Source organism: Cimex lectularius, unplaced genomic scaffold, assembly GCF_000648675.2.
Source record: "Cimex lectularius strain Harlan isolate CLEC.00 unplaced genomic scaffold, Clec_2.1 scaffold11, whole genome shotgun sequence".
NCBI lineage: Eukaryota > Metazoa > Arthropoda > Insecta > Hemiptera > Cimicidae > Cimex > Cimex lectularius.
The window spans coordinates 399,265-417,616 of NW_019392673.1; the positions used below are offsets into that span (position 1 = coordinate 399,265).

General features: G+C 35.1%; 3 protein-coding genes across 4 annotated transcripts in view; 2 read left to right on the forward strand and 1 right to left on the reverse strand.

Moving 5' to 3' along the window:
- The window catches only part of LOC106669410 (cerebellar degeneration-related protein 2), a 93,013-nt gene extending 90,757 nt beyond the window's left edge, over positions 1–2,256 (forward strand). For both annotated transcript variants that reach the window (XM_014398875.2, XM_024225345.1), the window contains exons 3-7: positions 46–194; positions 256–478; positions 550–626; positions 710–836; positions 1,135–2,256. In XM_014398875.2, coding sequence (XP_014254361.1) covers positions 46–194; positions 256–478; positions 550–626; positions 710–836; positions 1,135–2,115 — 1,557 coding nt within the window. In that variant the 3' untranslated portion in view covers positions 2,116–2,256. The remainder of the gene's footprint in view (positions 1–45; positions 195–255; positions 479–549; positions 627–709; positions 837–1,134) is intronic.
- Positions 2,257–3,562: 1,306 nt separating this feature from the next.
- LOC106669434 (polymerase delta-interacting protein 3-like) lies at positions 3,563–11,477 on the reverse strand. Its single transcript, XM_014398917.2, has 7 exons — positions 11,192–11,477; positions 4,581–4,930; positions 4,347–4,519; positions 4,221–4,270; positions 4,049–4,151; positions 3,818–3,987; positions 3,563–3,758 (listed from the first exon to the last, which is right to left on the reverse strand). The coding sequence occupies exons 1-7, from the start codon at positions 11,254–11,256 to the stop codon at positions 3,668–3,670; spliced, it is 1,002 nt and encodes a 333-aa protein (XP_014254403.1). The 5' UTR covers positions 11,257–11,477; the 3' UTR covers positions 3,563–3,667.
- A 456-nt stretch (positions 11,478–11,933) lies between these two features.
- LOC106669435 lies at positions 11,934–16,683 on the forward strand. The gene is made up of 4 exons (XM_014398918.2): positions 11,934–12,071; positions 12,133–12,252; positions 15,851–16,029; positions 16,088–16,683. The coding sequence occupies exons 1-4, from the start codon at positions 12,020–12,022 to the stop codon at positions 16,175–16,177; spliced, it is 441 nt and encodes a 146-aa protein (XP_014254404.1). The 5' UTR covers positions 11,934–12,019; the 3' UTR covers positions 16,178–16,683.
- Positions 16,684–18,352: the final 1,669 nt, after the last annotated feature.

Below are 18,352 nucleotides of genomic sequence, written 5' to 3' on the forward strand. Positions count from 1 at the left end.
ACTGTGACCGTAGACCAAATAAACAATCATTCCGTTTTACAACAGTACTTAAGGAAACAAACAGCTGCCCTCCGTGAAGTAAACGATTCTAGACTTAGAATCTACGAACAACTCGAAGTAAGCATCCAGGAATTGGAAACGAACAACCATAGGCTTACAACACAGTCCATTAACGATAAGAAACATATAACCAGGTATAATAAACAAATCTGGTTATTTGTTGTTAAATTGTGGTAAATTTGAATTTTTTTTCAGCTTAGAAACTCAGGTAGAAAAACTAGAGCATCGTTGTGAAGAACTTTTAAGGGAGGTTGAAGACTATGAAAGAAATAAACAGGATGGACCAAAGGGAGTGATCGAAACCAAATCAGATGAGGCGCAGGCTCTCAGAGACCAACTGTCTGAAGTTCGCACCCAGAATTCAAGGCTACAAACCAAGCTTATTGAACTTCAAGATACTATCGACACCGTTACTCAGGTAAAGGAGTGTGCTTAAAAATTAATTTACATCTTGGACTCATTTGAATTTGTTTGAATCTCTAATTGTAGGAGAATATTCGTTTGGAAGAACAGGTCTTGTCTATGCAAAGAAAGCAGGAAGAAATGGTAGTCATAGACCAAGTCAGGTTAGTAGCACATTATTTTTCTAATTGACTAGGAATTTTGTCAATGTTTTTGTATCTCATTAAAATTATTTTTGTATTTTCAGGCAAGGGGAAATTTGTAGGCGATGCCTACGAGCTCAGGAAGAAATGTCAATGACTGGAGATGAAGATGATGCTTCAGTTATCGATTCACTGATGAATGATGACAGTTATCAGTCTTTACTTATCAAGGTAAATTACCGACATATCTACAAGTAGAAATTTTTATAATACGTGACGATGAGCCAGCTTGACCATCCCTCATCCTTTTTTACCTGCTGTTACTCGTTTATAATCATCATTGTCTTCATTGTGTTTATTTTTGATTTACTGTGGAATAAATCTGGCCATTTTCCTGTTTGTTATAGGCAAGAGATGGTAAAATTTTGTGTTAAAGAACAAGTTATAAAGAACTCTTAGAACCTATTAAATTTTCATTAAAATTTAAATTTTTTTAAGTGATATAAACATTCATTGTAATTTGTTTTAGGAATCTCTTGGAGAATTAGCTGAGCCAAACAACCCTTACAGATTGCTTGTTGAAAAGTACGAAGCCTTGTTGAAGGTGCAGCAAACCCAAAGAACAGCAGGCATCATCAAACCTCATACAACGGAGTCGACCAAATGCCTGACACTCCAAGAAGAGCTTCAAATGTCCGGTGAATTTTCATGCTTCCACAGAGAAGAAGACGACGGAGAGTTTGAGACTGTGATTCAGGCAACAAAACCCCAATCGACACCCGATTTTTCAGAAGCGGAAACGTCCTCCTCTGGATTTTCTGATGAAGCCATTAACAAGTCGACTCAAACCGAAGCACACATTCCCCCAGGATCGTTTTTGTGTTCGATTACAGATGGAGACGACTGTAAATTTAGTATTTACGATGAAGCTAGTCCAATTGAAACAAGGTTTAGAAAGACCCCAGAATACAGAAGACTTTTTAGAGAAATATTTGATGTATTGAAGAGAGCAGCTGAAGCCAAAGACGAAGGAGAAAATCTTCCTTTGTTAGAAGATTTAACTCCAATGTGTGAAATAGCTCCAAAAGTACCGCCTGCGACTCCATCTGTGGAAGATGTGCCTCAAGTGGCCGAAGTGAAACCTGAAACGCCTATGAAAAGGGACATACTAGAACAACTCTCACAGGGGGTCAGCACTTCCAAAAAGCACAGATCACGAAGACAGAAACGGTCCTATGACCTCCCGCCACCATCTGTCGGAGTTGGAGTTGTGGTAAGCACAGGAAAAGGCGTGAGGAGGCGAAGAGAAAACCGGCAACGATCCTCTGATTCTGGAAGGAGCACACCCGACTGCACAAACAGGCCCAGACCGTTGAACCCTTGGATAAGTGAAGGAGTAGCTCAAAGCTCAGCTATCCATGAAGTAGCTAAGCTTAAACAGCTCGATAAGTCATACGCTGAGGTCTTGCGGCAAGGAAGGCAAAAGAGTCAACAGAAAATGAACAACTGACAATAATCAGATCCCCTTGTGGATTTGTATTGTTGACTTTTCCTTCTTACATGTGAAAATTTTTTTCTTGTATTTTACATTCCAACAAATCTTCTCTTTAGAAGATAACCTAGTTTCCAACTGTATACAGTATTGTATATTCTTAAGTGTAATATTTTTATTTTATTTTAAATAATAATTGTACATTTTTGTTTCTTTTTTTAAGTTGATTTTGCTGGCACACAAAATTAAACAAAGTGCATGTAAAAAGCTTGTCTTAGAATCGTAGACAATTATGAATAAAAAATAAAATGTATTTGTTTGTGTAAAGAAATATTTAAGTGGATAATATAGTATTAATATCCAAACATTATAAATATTATACATACATACACATATATATATTTGTAAAATTTCCATCTTATATTAAAGTTGTGCCATTCATTAATAAAAACCTTTTAAGTTTCACTCAAACGTTTATTTTATTTAACACCAGATTTCCTTTTTTTTCTTTTATTTTTAAACAATTGAAGAAAAATTGAACTCTATCAGGATGGAGGCCACTCAGTCATAAGGCTACCTGCGTCCCAACTCTTCTTAACCCTAGTACGCACTGGGATTCTTTGTTCGGACTCTTCACCGAGGACCTGCATCTGGGTGACAAAAGGATCGTCCCCATGCTTATTTCGATCCTTGAATATCCCACAAATCCACCAACATGGTGGCTTTTTGTTAGCTCTTATTTTTTTTACTCTGTAGAGCTACGTAGTGCTACTGCAATCCCTGAGAGCGAGACCTCATTCGACATGGCTCAGACACAAACTTGATGCTTTCATGATTTCCGGAGCAACAATGTAGCGGGACAGTCTGCGACAAAGAGTCCAAACAAAGAATTCCAGTGCTTACTAGGCTTTAGAGTGATGGCCTGGCCTGTTGCAGTGTAACATCTGTCAGTATGTCTCGCTTTTTAATGTTTGACCCGCATTTATTGCATAACAATTGAAACTAACATAATTTTTGGATTTGTATAACAAAAAATCTATTTTATGTGAAAATTTAGTTTTCATTAGAAATTGTACTTTTTTTCAATCTGCTGATTAACAGTATTGTGGCAAACTATGCAATAAAATGAACACAATTCTGAGTGGATTGGAAAATGATGTATATAGGGTGAAAGCAGGGTCACTAAAACCAAAGGTAATTTTAAAAAAATCCATGCCCATCACAAGAAAATTATGAGAGGCCTGAACGGGAGTGGCGTCAGCCAGAATACGGGATGCTGGTAAACAATAGACCAAGAAGGTTTAACAAAATCAGCAAATACACAATATTGATTTTATTATTACAAAAGAAAATGTACAGTGAAAACTACATTACAATATCTCTCCGTAAGATAATACAGAGAAAGTGGTATGAAAGTTAAACAAAAAGTCCACCTGTTAAACGGTATAAAAAAAATAATCTCAGAAGTAGTCTGAAATTTTTTTTATTAGGTATGTAAACTAAAATTTGCAGAAATAAAGGCATTTACGATATAAATAAAAATCAATCGCCTACAATCATCTCAGGGTTGTCATTTCATGAAAAGTGCCTTATGTACTGTGTTTGTGTCAGGGACGATGCATCCTTTGGTCCCGATGCTTTTGGAAGCCGGGCTGTTATTGCTGAAATAATTTTTTTTTTAGTTTATGAAAGTCATACAAATTTGCAATTTTCAACTCACTTTGTCCTTGGTTTGACCAGAAGACATTTCATCGGCTGTCCGTCGAGCTGTCTGTTGTGATAAGTATCGACAGCTGTCACAGCATCTTCCATATTTTTATACACAACTTCGGCAGTCCCGGGCCTCACGACCCTCGATCCTATAAGAGTACCTATATCCTCGAACAATTCCTACAAAAAAAATTAAAATTTTTTTAAAGAAATTATTTACCTCAATTAAACTTAAACAAACCTTAATGTCTTCATGGGTTACAGAGGGTTGAAGATTGGAAACGACAATCCTGTATCCTTCTTGCCTTATAGGCTCCAATCGGGATTTAATATCTTCCTTTGCTCTAGAAATAACCAAAACAAATATAAAATTGTAGAAAATATTAGGAAAAAAAATTTTTTTTTAAACACACCTGTACAAAGTTGTATTTCCTTTCCTTGCCCGCTCTTCTGGAGACCTTACCTAAATTATAAAGTATCAAATGAGCATATCGCAAGTTTTTTAATGATATGTGAACTACAATTTTTTTTTTAAATACCATTGGAGTCCATGCTGGCGGGGAGTCTCTTATCCTTGACAAATGTACCTCAAGATGAGGAAGAGCGTTAAGCCTCGTGTTCCACTCAGAGTCAATGTCCATATACGCCGTAGACCCTCTCGCGGCCCCAGTCTTTAAAGCCCTGCCATACGGATCAGGCCTTGCTGTCCTGTCTGGAAAAAAATCAAAATTTTGTAAAAAATCAAAATAGTTTATTAAAATAAAAATGCTTACATGTACTTCCAAATGTGTCTTGCAACCGTGCGACAGGGTTTCTGATAGTCCTCCTCGGAATTACAGCCTCGCCTCTCACTTTGGCTATGCTACTAATTGAGCTCTTTCTCAGAATACGTTCCCTAGCATCTGTCTGTTTTAGTCTTTGATTCAGCCTCTCTCGAGCATCCACAATTTTGGACCTTGTCTTTTCTATTATTTTAAAACGAGCGTCGACTATTTTACCAGTGCCACCGCCTCCACCTCCAACTCTGCTGCCGTTGCTGTTGCCACCGCTTTTCCTCTGTTTTAACTTCTTCTTTATTCCACCTGCCTTTGGCCCACGCATCGGCCCTTTCCCATTTAAAGGACTAAAACAGAAGAAAATTTGATGAGATGTTTTGATACGGAATTATTATTCAAAAAATAAATCACAATCATATAAATTAAAATCTAATTATATTTATACTACATATTTTGAATAAAGAGGAAAGATCAAAAAGAAATAAAAAAAGAATAACCTAATTTTTATTAATTATAGTGATAATTTTAATGATTCTAATTTGTCTATTAAACATCTCTAAAAGACTAAATACAATAACATGTCAATTGTCAAAAAAATAATATTTGTGGGGGGAGTTGGTGTGACAACAGTTAAAACATTAACACAGCAACCCTGAATTTGAACTCAATATCGTTTTTTCACTGTTATAAACCCCTGTTACAACAAAAAGTTATCATCCCATAGACCTCAGGGTAAATCACATAATTAAATAAATGTTCTAAATTATATCAATTATTCAAATTGCACTTAACCCCATAGTCATTAAAGTAAGTTCAGTTTTTTTTCAATGGTAAATTTAATAAAAATTGACCTTCTTATTGTCATTGTTGTATTATTTAATCCATACTGGGATGGTGCAAAAGTAATGCAGTTTGAAAAAGGCAGTAAAACTATTTTTAATTTTAATAAAATAAAGAAAATGTATTCGAAATATTTTCCATTGTCACGATCTGTGTGGCCGCACCAAGAGGAACTCACAAACCCCTCCAACCAGAAGGGCTCCGGAAGGGATTAGAGTGGACAGACGAAGCTAGGTGCAACATCATTGGTCAAAATCTGGTAGAAGAGGGTGACACCATCATACTCTACATATTTGCCAACATAAATAAACGCTTTTACTCCACTGACATAAAACCCTTTATTTTGACTCACAAAAGTCTTGGAAAGCATTTTTGGCTTCACTGCCAGAAAAATTGAATCCCGCAAGACTCGGGTGAATATAGAGGGCGCAGTAAGGTTTTATATCGTAAGTTTTTAAATTTCCGCAGGGTTAGCATTGGACCATGTGGCCTGGCATCGTGAAGAAGAATCAGCCTCTCACCACGGTTTACCAATGCTGGACAAAGACTTTGCAGCTTCCTGGGCATTTTGTCAATTTTTTGGCAATATTTCGTCTGTGATAATTTCACCATAATTCAGGATAAGCAATAAACCATCAAACAGTCACCATAGCTTTTTTGGGGGGCAGATTTGGTTTCGGGAAGTTTTTGGCTCTTCATCCTTGTCCGACCATTGACCTGTACGCCTCTTGTCATTGTACAGAATCCATCTCTCATCACTGTATGATTCAACAGAGAAATGGTTCATTTTGGTGGTGCAACATAAGAGATTTGCAAATTTCAAAGCACCAATTTCTTCGGTTAGTCCATGCGGTACTCATTTGCCAAGCTACTTTACCAATTTGCTCCAGATGGCGAACAACGGTTGATGGTTTACACTAAGCTCTTATAAAATTTTCTGTATTGTCTTACGTGAATTTTTGTCAATCAACATTTTGAATTAGTTGTTGTCCACAACAGAAGGCCTACCGCGACCTTCACTGTCATTGAGATTGAAATCCCTGAAGTTATCACTGCATCGTGCATTCACTACTACTTCCCTTCCCCCAAAATGTATTGATGTTGGTGGTGATTTGGGCTGCACTTTGCCCAAGATTAAATTCGTACATTTGGCTTCCTCGGTCACCTAATTTAACTCCACTATTTTCTGTCGGGCCATTTAAAAAACAGTGTCTACACCAATCATAACCCAGCACCCTCAGTTGAAGAACTGCGGCAAAGCATAGAAAATGTCAATCCATTTCCCCTGACTGTATCGCCCTGAGCACTGATGGAGAATGGTTAAAAAGAGCAAATCTTTGCATCTTTATGCAAGGCAGGCATTCGAACATGAAATGTTAATAAATAGCAAACCAAATGACTGGTTTTTTTCCAAACTTTTTGCCTAACTTTGTCATTTTTTGACAAATTTAAAATCCGATTGCAAATTTTCAGCATAAAAAATCCTTTAACCCTCCGTCGGGCACAGCTGGCCTGAGAGGCCAGCTAAACACCTTTTTGCCTGCCATTCTTTTACCTGGCGGCCTAACGGGACACCCCTCCTAGTAGTTTCCTATTTAGGGGTGGTGCATAGGAATCCCTAATTCATTCTGTCGTCAACCTTCACTCTGCTAGCCTAGACCCATCCTGGCTTGTCAAGCCGACTGCGTCATAAATTAAAAGATAAGTTTTTTCACTATATTTTTGTTGTAATCGTTCATTTTACTTTTCAATTCAGTTTTCCTCACTTTTATTCTAGATTTCCTGCTGAAATGGACAAAAAAATGTATGATTTTTCCAACCATAATGATGTTGCCAAAATTAGAAAACTCCTCAAGGATGATGCTTCTGATGATCCAGCGCTGGTTGAGGATTTTGGCGAAGATAGCGATATAGATTCTCTGGACGAAGTACAGCAACGTGACGAGGACTCAGAAACGAAACAAGAAGATGAAGGGTCATACTAGAAATGCAAAAACGATATTGCAATGTTGGGAATGTTTGTTCACTACAGAAATTTTGGAATTGATTGTAAAATATACCAATCAATACATAGATTCAGTCAAATCCAAATTTGCCAGAGAGAGGGATGCCAAGGAAACAGACATCATTGAAATCAAGGCATTCATTGGTTTATTATACCTTGCTGGAGCATACAGAGGAAATCGTCAGAGTCTGGAGGAGCTATGGGGCACAGAAGGAGTTGGGGTTGAGAAATTTGGCCTGGTGATGGGCATAAAAAGATTCAAGTTCCTCATACGTTGTATTTGTTTTGACAATCATACGAGCCAAGCACAACAGAAAGAATATGATCGACTTTGCCCAATTCGTGAAATATTTGATTGTTTTGTTCAAACTACCAAAAAAACTACCTCCCCGGAGAAAATGTTACAATTGATTAGATGCACCTCCATGGGAGGTGTGCATTCAGGCAATACATTCCCTCCAAACCAAACAAATATGGTATAAAGGTATTTGCCCTTGTTGATGCCAAAATGATACACACCTACAACATAGAGATATACGCAGGAAAACAGCCTGAAGGGCCATTTTTTGTCAGCAACAAGCCAAGTGAAGTGGTGAAACGAATCGCCAAACTCCTTTTTGAGACAGGGCGCAACATAACCACTGATAATTGGTTCCCAGACATAGATCTCATTAATGATTTGAAAAAAAAGAGGCTGTCTTATGTTGGCACAATTAAAAAAAATAAAAGACAGATACCAGACAATTTTGTCAATGTCAGAGGGAGGGCTCGACACAGCAGCTTGTTCGGCTTCAACAACGGTAACACTTTGGTTTCATACGTTCCAAAGAAAGGGAAAAATGTGATTCTCGTTTCATCACTCCACGAAATGCCATTGATCAAAATACCGGAGAGCAGCAAAAGCCAGAAGTGATTACGTTTTACAATACCACCAAAGGTGGAGTTGACACTGCTGATCAAATGTGTGCAACGTTCAGTGTGAGCCGGAACACAAGACGCTGACCGATGGTCATCTTCTTTGCCTGTCTGAACATAGCCAGCATAAATTCTCAAGTGATTTCGATTGCGAATAAACTGGAACCGCTAAAAAGGATAATCTTCCTCAAAAATTTGTCTCATCAACTTACGATTAGACAACTAGCCCGACGAAGTCTAAATACAAATGGAATGCCGACTCACCTACAATCCCGCTTGAAAAGGTTTTTACCACAAGAAAAACCTGAAAATACGCCCACCTTACCTCCAAAAAGACGCAAATGTGGCATGTGCATGGCTGAAACAGGATTTAGAAGGATGACAAATTACGAATGTAAAAATTGCCATCAACCGATCTGCCTTAGCCACATAAATCCACTGTGCCAAGCCTGTTATTAGGCTGCAGATTTTGAAGATTCAGCGTAGGCCCGCGACAGCGGCAAAGAATGGTTGCGCCACATTAGACTGTATACTACATTTTTCCACTATTTTTTAATATTATGATACTTGGTTTGATTAATTTTTAAAAACTTGTTGTACAAAATTCGCAATTTTTGTTGTTTTAGTTTAAGCTTCATTATATTCAATAAACATGTTTGTTTCCATCCAATTTGTTGTATTTGATTTCCGAAAATCCAAGCAAAGGCTACCTTAACGGTGTTTTGGATTAAATTGATTAGAGAGGAAGGGGAGGGTAAAACAGGTAGGTGGCCTTTCAGGCCGGGTGCGCCTGGCTTTGTTTCATTCAGAGGTGCACCCAATGGAGGGTTAAAATGATGTGTCAAGATGTATAGGATCAAATTGGAAATTTTGAAGTTGTACTGTGTCTGAGGTACCCGGTGTAATTTTTCAACAATGAAAGGTAAAAATTTGAAACTAGACTAAAAATATTGCACATCTATTTTTTATTTTTTGATAGTCATTGGTTCCAGAGAAATTCAGCCAGGCAATCTAAAAAGGACACCCTGTAGAAGCATAGGCCTTGTATTTATATGTGTTTTTTTCTTGGTGAAAGCAAGTAGGGTAGCTTTTGAGGAGTTTGCTTTAAGTCCCCGTGTGAACACCATTGTTCCACCATGTTTAGTGCTCTTTGGGCGAACTCTTTTAATGCTAATTTGACAATGTCATCTGCATAACCTTGGGTATAGATTCTGCTTTCATTTAGTTTGTAGGTTGGGACATAAACTTACAGATTAATTAGATCCATTTACGTTTTAGTGGTCAATTGACTAAGTTACTTCTTTGATTGAGATGAAAAAGTTAGTGTCACAAGTGGAATTCGAACCCATGACCTTCGGCTCAATACACTGCTGCTCTTACCAATTGAGCTATCGTGTCTACTATCTAATACTTCACTTACCGGTTTTTCATTGTCGGCATTGTCACTGAAAGCAATTCCCTCTCCACATACTATCCATGCTGACATTCCTCAGGGTAGCGCTCTGGACCCCACAATTTACCAAATCACACATCTGACATCCCTACCATCCTCATGCGAACTGACCATTGCATACGATATAGCCATCCGCTCAAATATGATCCTGTCGTTTCTACTCGAAACCTAACAGCTCCTCACAGGCCATCTACATACGGAGCAACTCAAAAGAAACTGATTTGAGATTCTAGTTACTAACCAATCTGCAATGATTTTCTTCTAATGTATCTGAATGGGACAACGCTACTGTAGTGACTTTAGTTGTTTGGTTTCGGGTGATTTTCAAGATGGGCAATCAACAGGTGTTCATATTATTTGCGAGAGAAGTGAGAAACACCCTGTTTTATGATTTTACATTTCCTGAATACTCAAAAAAATGCGACATTGAAGTTGGCATACCATGAAGTTAAAAAAACGCATGACCACAAAATCTTTTCATTTTTCTCTTCTTTATCAATGATGGTACAGCAACATGACAGCTTCATCATTTGAATAATCACAGTTAATGAACAAAGACATGGATGATGTTCCTTCCATCATTTCACTGAAGAAACTATTGATTTTCATATTTTTGAATAGCTTCGTATGTGGAACCGAGTAACTAATGAGTTGGAAACTGATCCATGCAAAGAGTTAAAACTACTTGACTATCGAGACTTCGATCCTCTCGGACACCAACTCCCAATTAGACCACTAAATATATTGGCTTACTGTTTATATTTATTTATAATATCCATTAACCATGGAGGAAATATATAATGGCCTCTAGGCTATAAATAAAATACAGGTCAGGATTTATAATAATAAACCAAGCACTGATCAGAATATTTCTGTTGCCAAATTCTAAAATTTTGTTTATTAATGTACATTTTTGTTTATTTTCATGTAAATGCATGGACAATTGCTTATTCAATTTTCTTGTTTGAATTTACTTTTTTAAAGGTTTTACTTGTGGCAGGTGTTCTTAGGGCAAAAGAATGTTTCTTTTTAAGCCTTTTGTTTCCAAATGGTAGGAAAAGTCTTAGTGTATTGTATATCCGTTTAATTATTGTTATTACTGTTTTATTGTTTTTTTTTTAAATTAATTGTTAAATTAGGTTTTAGTTGAAATTCTTAAAAGAAAATTTTGTCGGTTTGTTTATCGTTTTGTTATGTACTGGCTTCCATGGCGAGAGTTGTGAAATAGGCCACAAAATTGCCACTTTTTGAAATCTGAAAACGTCGGTTTATTTCGTAATTTTCACAAAAGATCACACAATGCTTGAAAAACTGTAAAAGGAGGTGGTAAAAATAAAAGGACACCGAATTCCAACCCCAGTGAATTATGGAGGACTGTGCCATTTTGGTACTCACCCTCGGCTCCTTTTTCCCTGGAGCCTCCTCTTCCGTTTTATGATCTCGTCCAGTCCGACGTCCATTATTTTTATGTTTTTATTTTGACGGACCGCCTCCGATTTAATCCCCGAACTTGCTTCCTGCTGAAAAGAACCCGTGGGCAGCCTGCAGATCCTGCAGTCGCTGTGCAGAAACGGATCCGGAATACGTAAACAAAACCAGTGACAAAGGTTAACTCGGTGAGATTAATGTAAACAGGGCAACGCACGCACTCATTCCCAAGCCACCTGGATAACTCTATTTCTGTTTTCAACCGCATGTTTAAAAGAATAATATAAAAATTAACTAATCTGTTGAAACTCTTTAACAATTAAATTGTTTAAATAAAATCCTGCTTTGCTGAACCATTAGATTCTCAAGTAACAAAGATTCAAAATATTTAAGAAAAAAGCTCCAAATTTACCTTATTTTTGCCTTTAGGTTTAAATTCAAACATAGATTCTTAAAAAAGACTAAAAACTTATATTTTAAACCAAATAAGACTAGATTTTAATAATAAAAACGATTCAATTTTTGCCTCAAATGTTTGATTCAATTATTCACTACAATTATTAAACCTACTCTCAAACCCATACCATTGATCAAACATTTTCATCCTGTCGTGTTGAAAAAAAATAAATAAATGCGTCCTGAATATATCAACAGCTAAAAAAAAAACCTGTTGAATTAAAAAAAAGTCTTTGTTGACTAACCTGTTTAAAGGAAACCGTTTAGGTGATGTAAACAAAATATTATGGTTGGGCGTGTCACAGTCAATTATTTTTCAGTTTTGATTTAACCGTAGACATGAAATTTTCCGTTTTAGGGGTTTTTCTTCTCCTAGCCTTGTTCGATTCAGGTGAAGAGTTTTGCATAAACTAATTTAAATCGAACATTTTTAAAGTTGTTGATGTCAACAGGTTGGGCGTTGGATTGTTTCGTGTGCAATTTGCAAGACAGCAACAACGAAAAATGCACGCAGACAATAATGACGTGCAAGCAGAACGAGGAAATGTGCCTCACGGAAATCAAATGGGGGAGTAAGTATGGCTCTGTGATGATGTTGGGTCAAAGCCTTTTTTTTTTCTTGAACACTTGTTACATTGTTACAAACTATTGCTGGTTTTGTTAAAGTTTTTTTAAACGTCAATCTTGTTTGTGACATTTATCTCTCAGGGTTTACAGTGTAATGGACGTAGTTTGGTCTTTTTCAATGTTTTGTCTGTCAGATGCAATTCGATCTTTCGCAATCATAATTTTATTGGCTTTTAAAGCAAGTCCATAGCGTTTTTCAGTGGTTCGATTTCATCCCTCTTATGTGTTGAACTGATTGAGTTATTTAATAAGCTCAAATCTGCACAGGTATGTACATACATATACGCGTATACAGAGTTGAGCCACTTCTAGCAATCCACTGGTAATTCCAGTTTTTATAATTTACAATAAATTACTGGCAGTCCTCGAGAATCACCCACCCCAAGTGTTGGCAGTCTGGTCATACGTTGGTCTTGCCCGTAGCACCGCAGAGTTCGGGTTTCAGGGGATATCATCAACAGCCAGGTCATTTCAGCCCAAATGCAATCAGTTTCTAGATCCAACTCCACTTACACTTTCACTCATTCTTAAATACATTCTTTCTTATTTACATGACATTCACTCAGTTAATTTAACTGATTGACGGTTGATAGGGCTCAATATTCTGCCATTGGCCCTCACACTAAACATTCATCGTAATAAGTACATTCATTCCCTGTCTTACTCGGTGTCCTGAAAAAGACACAAGGATCTTTTAAGACCTGAAGGCCATATCGGCAAGCATGAGATCATTTTACAAGAAGGGAGACGACTCGCTTCTGCTTAATTTGTGTTGTTAGGTTTTCATGTAGAGCCTTTAAAACTGTTCTTCTCTGTTTGGCCCTTCTGCAGGGCTGGGTTGGCAGCGTCACAGCCAAAGCTACTCCCGATCAAAAGAGAAATCAGGCACACCTCTAGCGTTACCAACTAATAAATGTTTTAATTGAAAATATGACATGTACGATATTCTTGTGTTGCTGCTCTCCTTCGGTTCGTATCACGTTTTTCAACCTGCAAAGGATATTTCACTAAGATAATTTAAAAAAAAAATGTAAATGTAATTATGAGAATACTTTAGTAAAATCCCCAAATTTTACCTTTAATAGAAAAGCCATCGCTCCAGCCACAATTGAGTATTTCCACAAAAACATGGGTTTTACTATATGTCATTCTTTGAGCGGCTACTGTGTATTTAAAAGCACAAATTTTTCAACTGAAATGTTATCTTGTGAAAAATTTAATATAGTTTGCAAAACAAATGTCCCAAAAATCTCTTTCAAATCTCAGGAAAGAGACAAGATAGAAACCTCGTTCTAGTGACACTGAACTATGTTTTATTCAGTGGATCCACTATGGCAGTATTGACATTTAACTCTGTATACCCCACCTGTTGCATGCTCAAACACAATTTTCACATCGGGTGACATTCCTACACGCTTTCTATATGGAGCCAAGGAATGCCCCCTTCATTTAAGTGAGCATTAAGCGACCTATCTCTACATGCTGGGCACATACGTGGGCTTTGGCTCAAAAGTAAGAGTCCATATCCAGACAACAAACACATTTTGCCAAGATGCTCCGGTTTATGGTAGCTCTCTAACAAGAGCATAATGAGGGGGTTGACAGAAGATCATCTCTTGGATGGAATTTAATCTAAACGTGAGATATCTAACTTTTAATGTTAGAAATATTTTATACCTTAAATTCTAGATCTACCACTTCCTACAAACGTGTGTGTGTGTTTTTAACATATAATTATTTGAGTAGATTTTAAGCTAGAACAAGGTTTGAACAACAACAAATAACTTTGAAAAAGTTTGATTTGTTTGTGTGTTCGTGCATGTAATATCTATAAAAAGACATGGGTTTTCAGTTTTTGAAACTTTAAAATTAACAAGGACATAAATTATTATTTACAAAAAAAAATCAATTTACTCCCTTAATAGACTCATATATTTATTTTTATAGATACATTAAATAACAGTTTTTATATCAACACATGATATAATTTTCCCTTTGGACACAATTTCATATATATTTTTTATAACATACATACATGTCTATAGTTTACCAACAATTTTTATATCAACACATGATATAATTTTCCCTTTGGACACAATTTCATATCTATTTTTTATAGCATACATACATGTCTATAGTTTACCAACAACTATGTACAATTGACACTAAATACACTTGTAAGGGATTGTAATTCTCATTGTTAGCATGTATTGAACCAAATTGCGATCCCTTATTTTATGGAATTACATAATATAGGATTGTCTTTCATTTAATAATCTTATATCAAAATTAATGCCACACACATTTTATTGTTGTATTTACACAATTTTGGAACATTTAATACTATTTCCTTTTTTTTATTTCTTGTATATGAGACCTCAAACGTATGATTAAATGGTAAATTATAGTTTTAGCTTACTTAAATTAACAAGTTGGAGGAATGTTAAACCATGTTTAATTCTATTCAAGCCAATTTTTTTAAAAACCAATCTATGATTTTTTATATATCTTTTTAATATTAGCAAATATTATATGCAATAAACACATATAAACATTGATATTTTTTTTCAGTCATTAATGGCTATTAAAATAGTTTGGAAGAGTTACAAAGGGAAACTAATCTAAATAACTAAAACATTACATGACTGTTACCTTTTGTGAATGTTTAAACAAATAAATTTTTAATATTCACTTACAATTTTGTTTTGAAAATTGAGTAAAAAAATTATATATTTATACAATTTTTGAGTTTTGTGTTTGCAGATGGAAAAGATCAGAAATAACGACTTCAGTCATGTAGTTTAGATGTGTTTCAGCTTCTCATCATATTCAGTGGTTGAACTATGTCATTTTCATGCACTGCAAATATTTTTTTCTCAGTTCTGTTCAGCCTGACATTACTGAAAAATAATTCACAGACCCACTACTGAATAGTCTGACAGAACAAAACAGCAAGAATTTATGGACAAAAATGATTGTAAATGACTAAACTATCTTTTAAATTGGCATAAAAATAACAATAAAATAATGATCAATATGATTCCATAAGTTGTTTACTCAGTTTAGACCAGTTAGTTTTAAAGATGGCGAAATTTCTTCCTGTGTTCTGCGAGTGATGAACCTGAAATTTGGTCATTTCTGATAATTTTGGTCTGCCTATCCACACCGTGACTTCACATCTTTAGTGTGTTATGCCAAAATGCATCTCACAGACTGTCCCAATGAGGGTAGGCAGACCAACCAATCAGAAATGTGTTTAGCGTTCTTTGGAATTTCTCCTAATATTTACTCTTATGTATTACACAATATATCTTTGTTGTTAAAGCAAGTTGGCAATTGTATAATTTTAAAGTGTAATGCTCATGCATACTGCATAATCAGACAGAATATACTTGAAAGCAAAATTGAAATAATTTTCTTAGAAACAGTCAAAAAGAATCTTTTCACCCGTGTTCCTTTTATCATGTTTCATCCAATGTATTTCTTGAATTCTTGTCTGTTTAAATCTTTAGGTCAAGTATTTGTAAAATTTTCTTTCGACAGCTACACCGTACTGGCAAGCCGGAGCGCAGAAACAGTATTATTTTAGCAAGCGGTGCGCCCGGAAAGAACATTGTAGAAGGACGATGAATAAATACTTGCCGTACTGCACCTATGTTTGGTATGAAGACTGGAAGTGCGTCGACTGTTGTGAAGGCGACAAATGCAATTACTACGTAATTGTAAGTTTACATCATACTATATATTTTGCCTTTTGTAATTTTTTTTTTTCCATTACAGAGTGGATCCAGTAGATCGAGCTTAAGCATCACTCTCGCGGTAAGTATAGCAGGTATTTACATAAGAAAATTGCTTAATTTGAGCTGTTGAAATTGCAGAACTCTTTTGTTTTATTTACTTTATAAAGATTTCATAGATTAACATTAACATATAAACTATCATCTAAAACGCAAGTTTCAAAGCATAGGCTCTTTTGTACAGTTCAAATAAATTTTAAACAAGTTGTCATTTTGTTAGATTGTAAGAAAATTTCAACATGTACATAAACTATTTATTCAGAGGTTAAAAAGAGAAATAAATTAAACTAAACATCCTTTTTGCTTTTACATCGTTAAGACTGTTTAATTTATACAATTCCCAAAATATTTTATGACATTAAAGGGGGAAGTTTTCTGTTCAGCTCATTCAAAAAGGAGTAAATTATTCAAATAATAAAGTATAATTAAGCACAGTTGATTACATTATGGAAATGACTTACTATTTAACTTGGAATTCTATTTGCCATGGTTTAACTTAATTAATACATAGATTTGTTTTATATCTCTATTATGTGAAATTGTATTATATTGGTAGATCGTGTATTGTCTTTGAATTTTTTAAATAGATTTAGTTCCAAAATTTATCTATCAAAAATGTCAAAATATTGGTGAACATTTTTTTTCTTTTGCAAGGTGCATTAAATGTTTTCTTTTTTCTAAATTTGCAATTGTAACAAAAATGGCCGCATCTTGTTGGTTGTTTCTGTTTTTATTTTGACCATTGCTTTTGTCAGAAACTTTCGTTTGTACTTTTTTGTACAAAAATAAAAATTATTTAAACAATTCAAAGATTAATAAGCACAAGAAATAATAATTAACAAATGTTTATAAAAGTCTGATTCATATTGATTCCATCCATTTTTCATATATTTTAAGTGAAAAAAATAGACCAACAAAGTGTATTTGTAGGTATATTATATTGTAATTAAATCCGTCCAGTTGTACTGTCAATTTTTATATATTTTTCTTTTTTCTTTGTTGTAAATTCAAATATGTTACAATTGAATAACATCTGAAAATTGTTTCAGCTTGACATGTTGTTTATCTGTTTGTACTTTTTTCAGATATTTTCAATTGTTTTATTGTAATTTATAAATAAAACTATTTTCTTTTATATAATTTTATATGAATTTGATACAAAATAAATATATACACTTTATATTTATATATAATAATGTTGATTCATTTTACCTTAGGCACATTTTCTCATGATTTAAATTTAGTTGTTAAACTTTTCATTTTTCAAACCATTGACTGTGCTTTCTTTTACACGGCAATCTGAATTTTGTTTTTCAGATCGGCACTTTCCATTTCTTTTACTGTAGAACTCAACTCGTTTTCTCTCCAATCTTTATTTTTATGCTTGTCATGTCATCTTAGGCTAAGGGGTACATAAATTATACACAACAGCAATCTTTGTGTCAAAGACACCATATAGCATTGTGTAAAAGTGTTTAAAAATAATATTTTAGTTTAATAATTTCAAGAAACGGAATCAGTCGTCAACATGCCTCTCCCAGCTTGTAACCTTGATTGACCCTCTTAAGTCTCTTATTAATAGCTAGCTTTAAAGGATAACTCTTTGTATTTAACCACATTTATCTGGTGGATGAAATATTTAAAAAATTGGTACAAGAATTTTTATAACATACTTCTTGGGCTCTAGCCAAAACTGGTTGGAAATAATAGCATATTGACCTGCCTCTCCCTGTTTATACCTTGATCCTTGATGGCATGCTTTTACACCATATTTTAAATACAAATCTCGCCAAATTCAACTATGTGGTAAAATATATATAGAAGTGGTTAAAAATAATATTTGAGTTCAAGAATTTCAAGAAATGGATTCAGCCAGCAACACACTGATGACTTACTAATGACCCGCTAAGGTTTCTTTTTATTAATAGCGCTGTTTTAAAAGATAGCCCGTTTACCATTCATATGATGGATAAAATTTTTGAAAAGTTGGTATGGAAATTGTTGCTTGCTCTGCTTATACATATATCTCTTTGGCACTAGCCAATACAGTTGAAAATAATGGCAAGACAGCCTGCCTCTCCCTGCTTATAACCTTGACATTTTCTGACTATGGTGTTTTCTAATCACGGACACACATTTCGCTGTGAACTGGAAAATCCCTTAAGCGTGGACTGTCACCAAATTCATCCATAACACACGTCTTAATATTTGGCAAAATGCTGTATCAGTCCTGGCCAAAGATTTATGC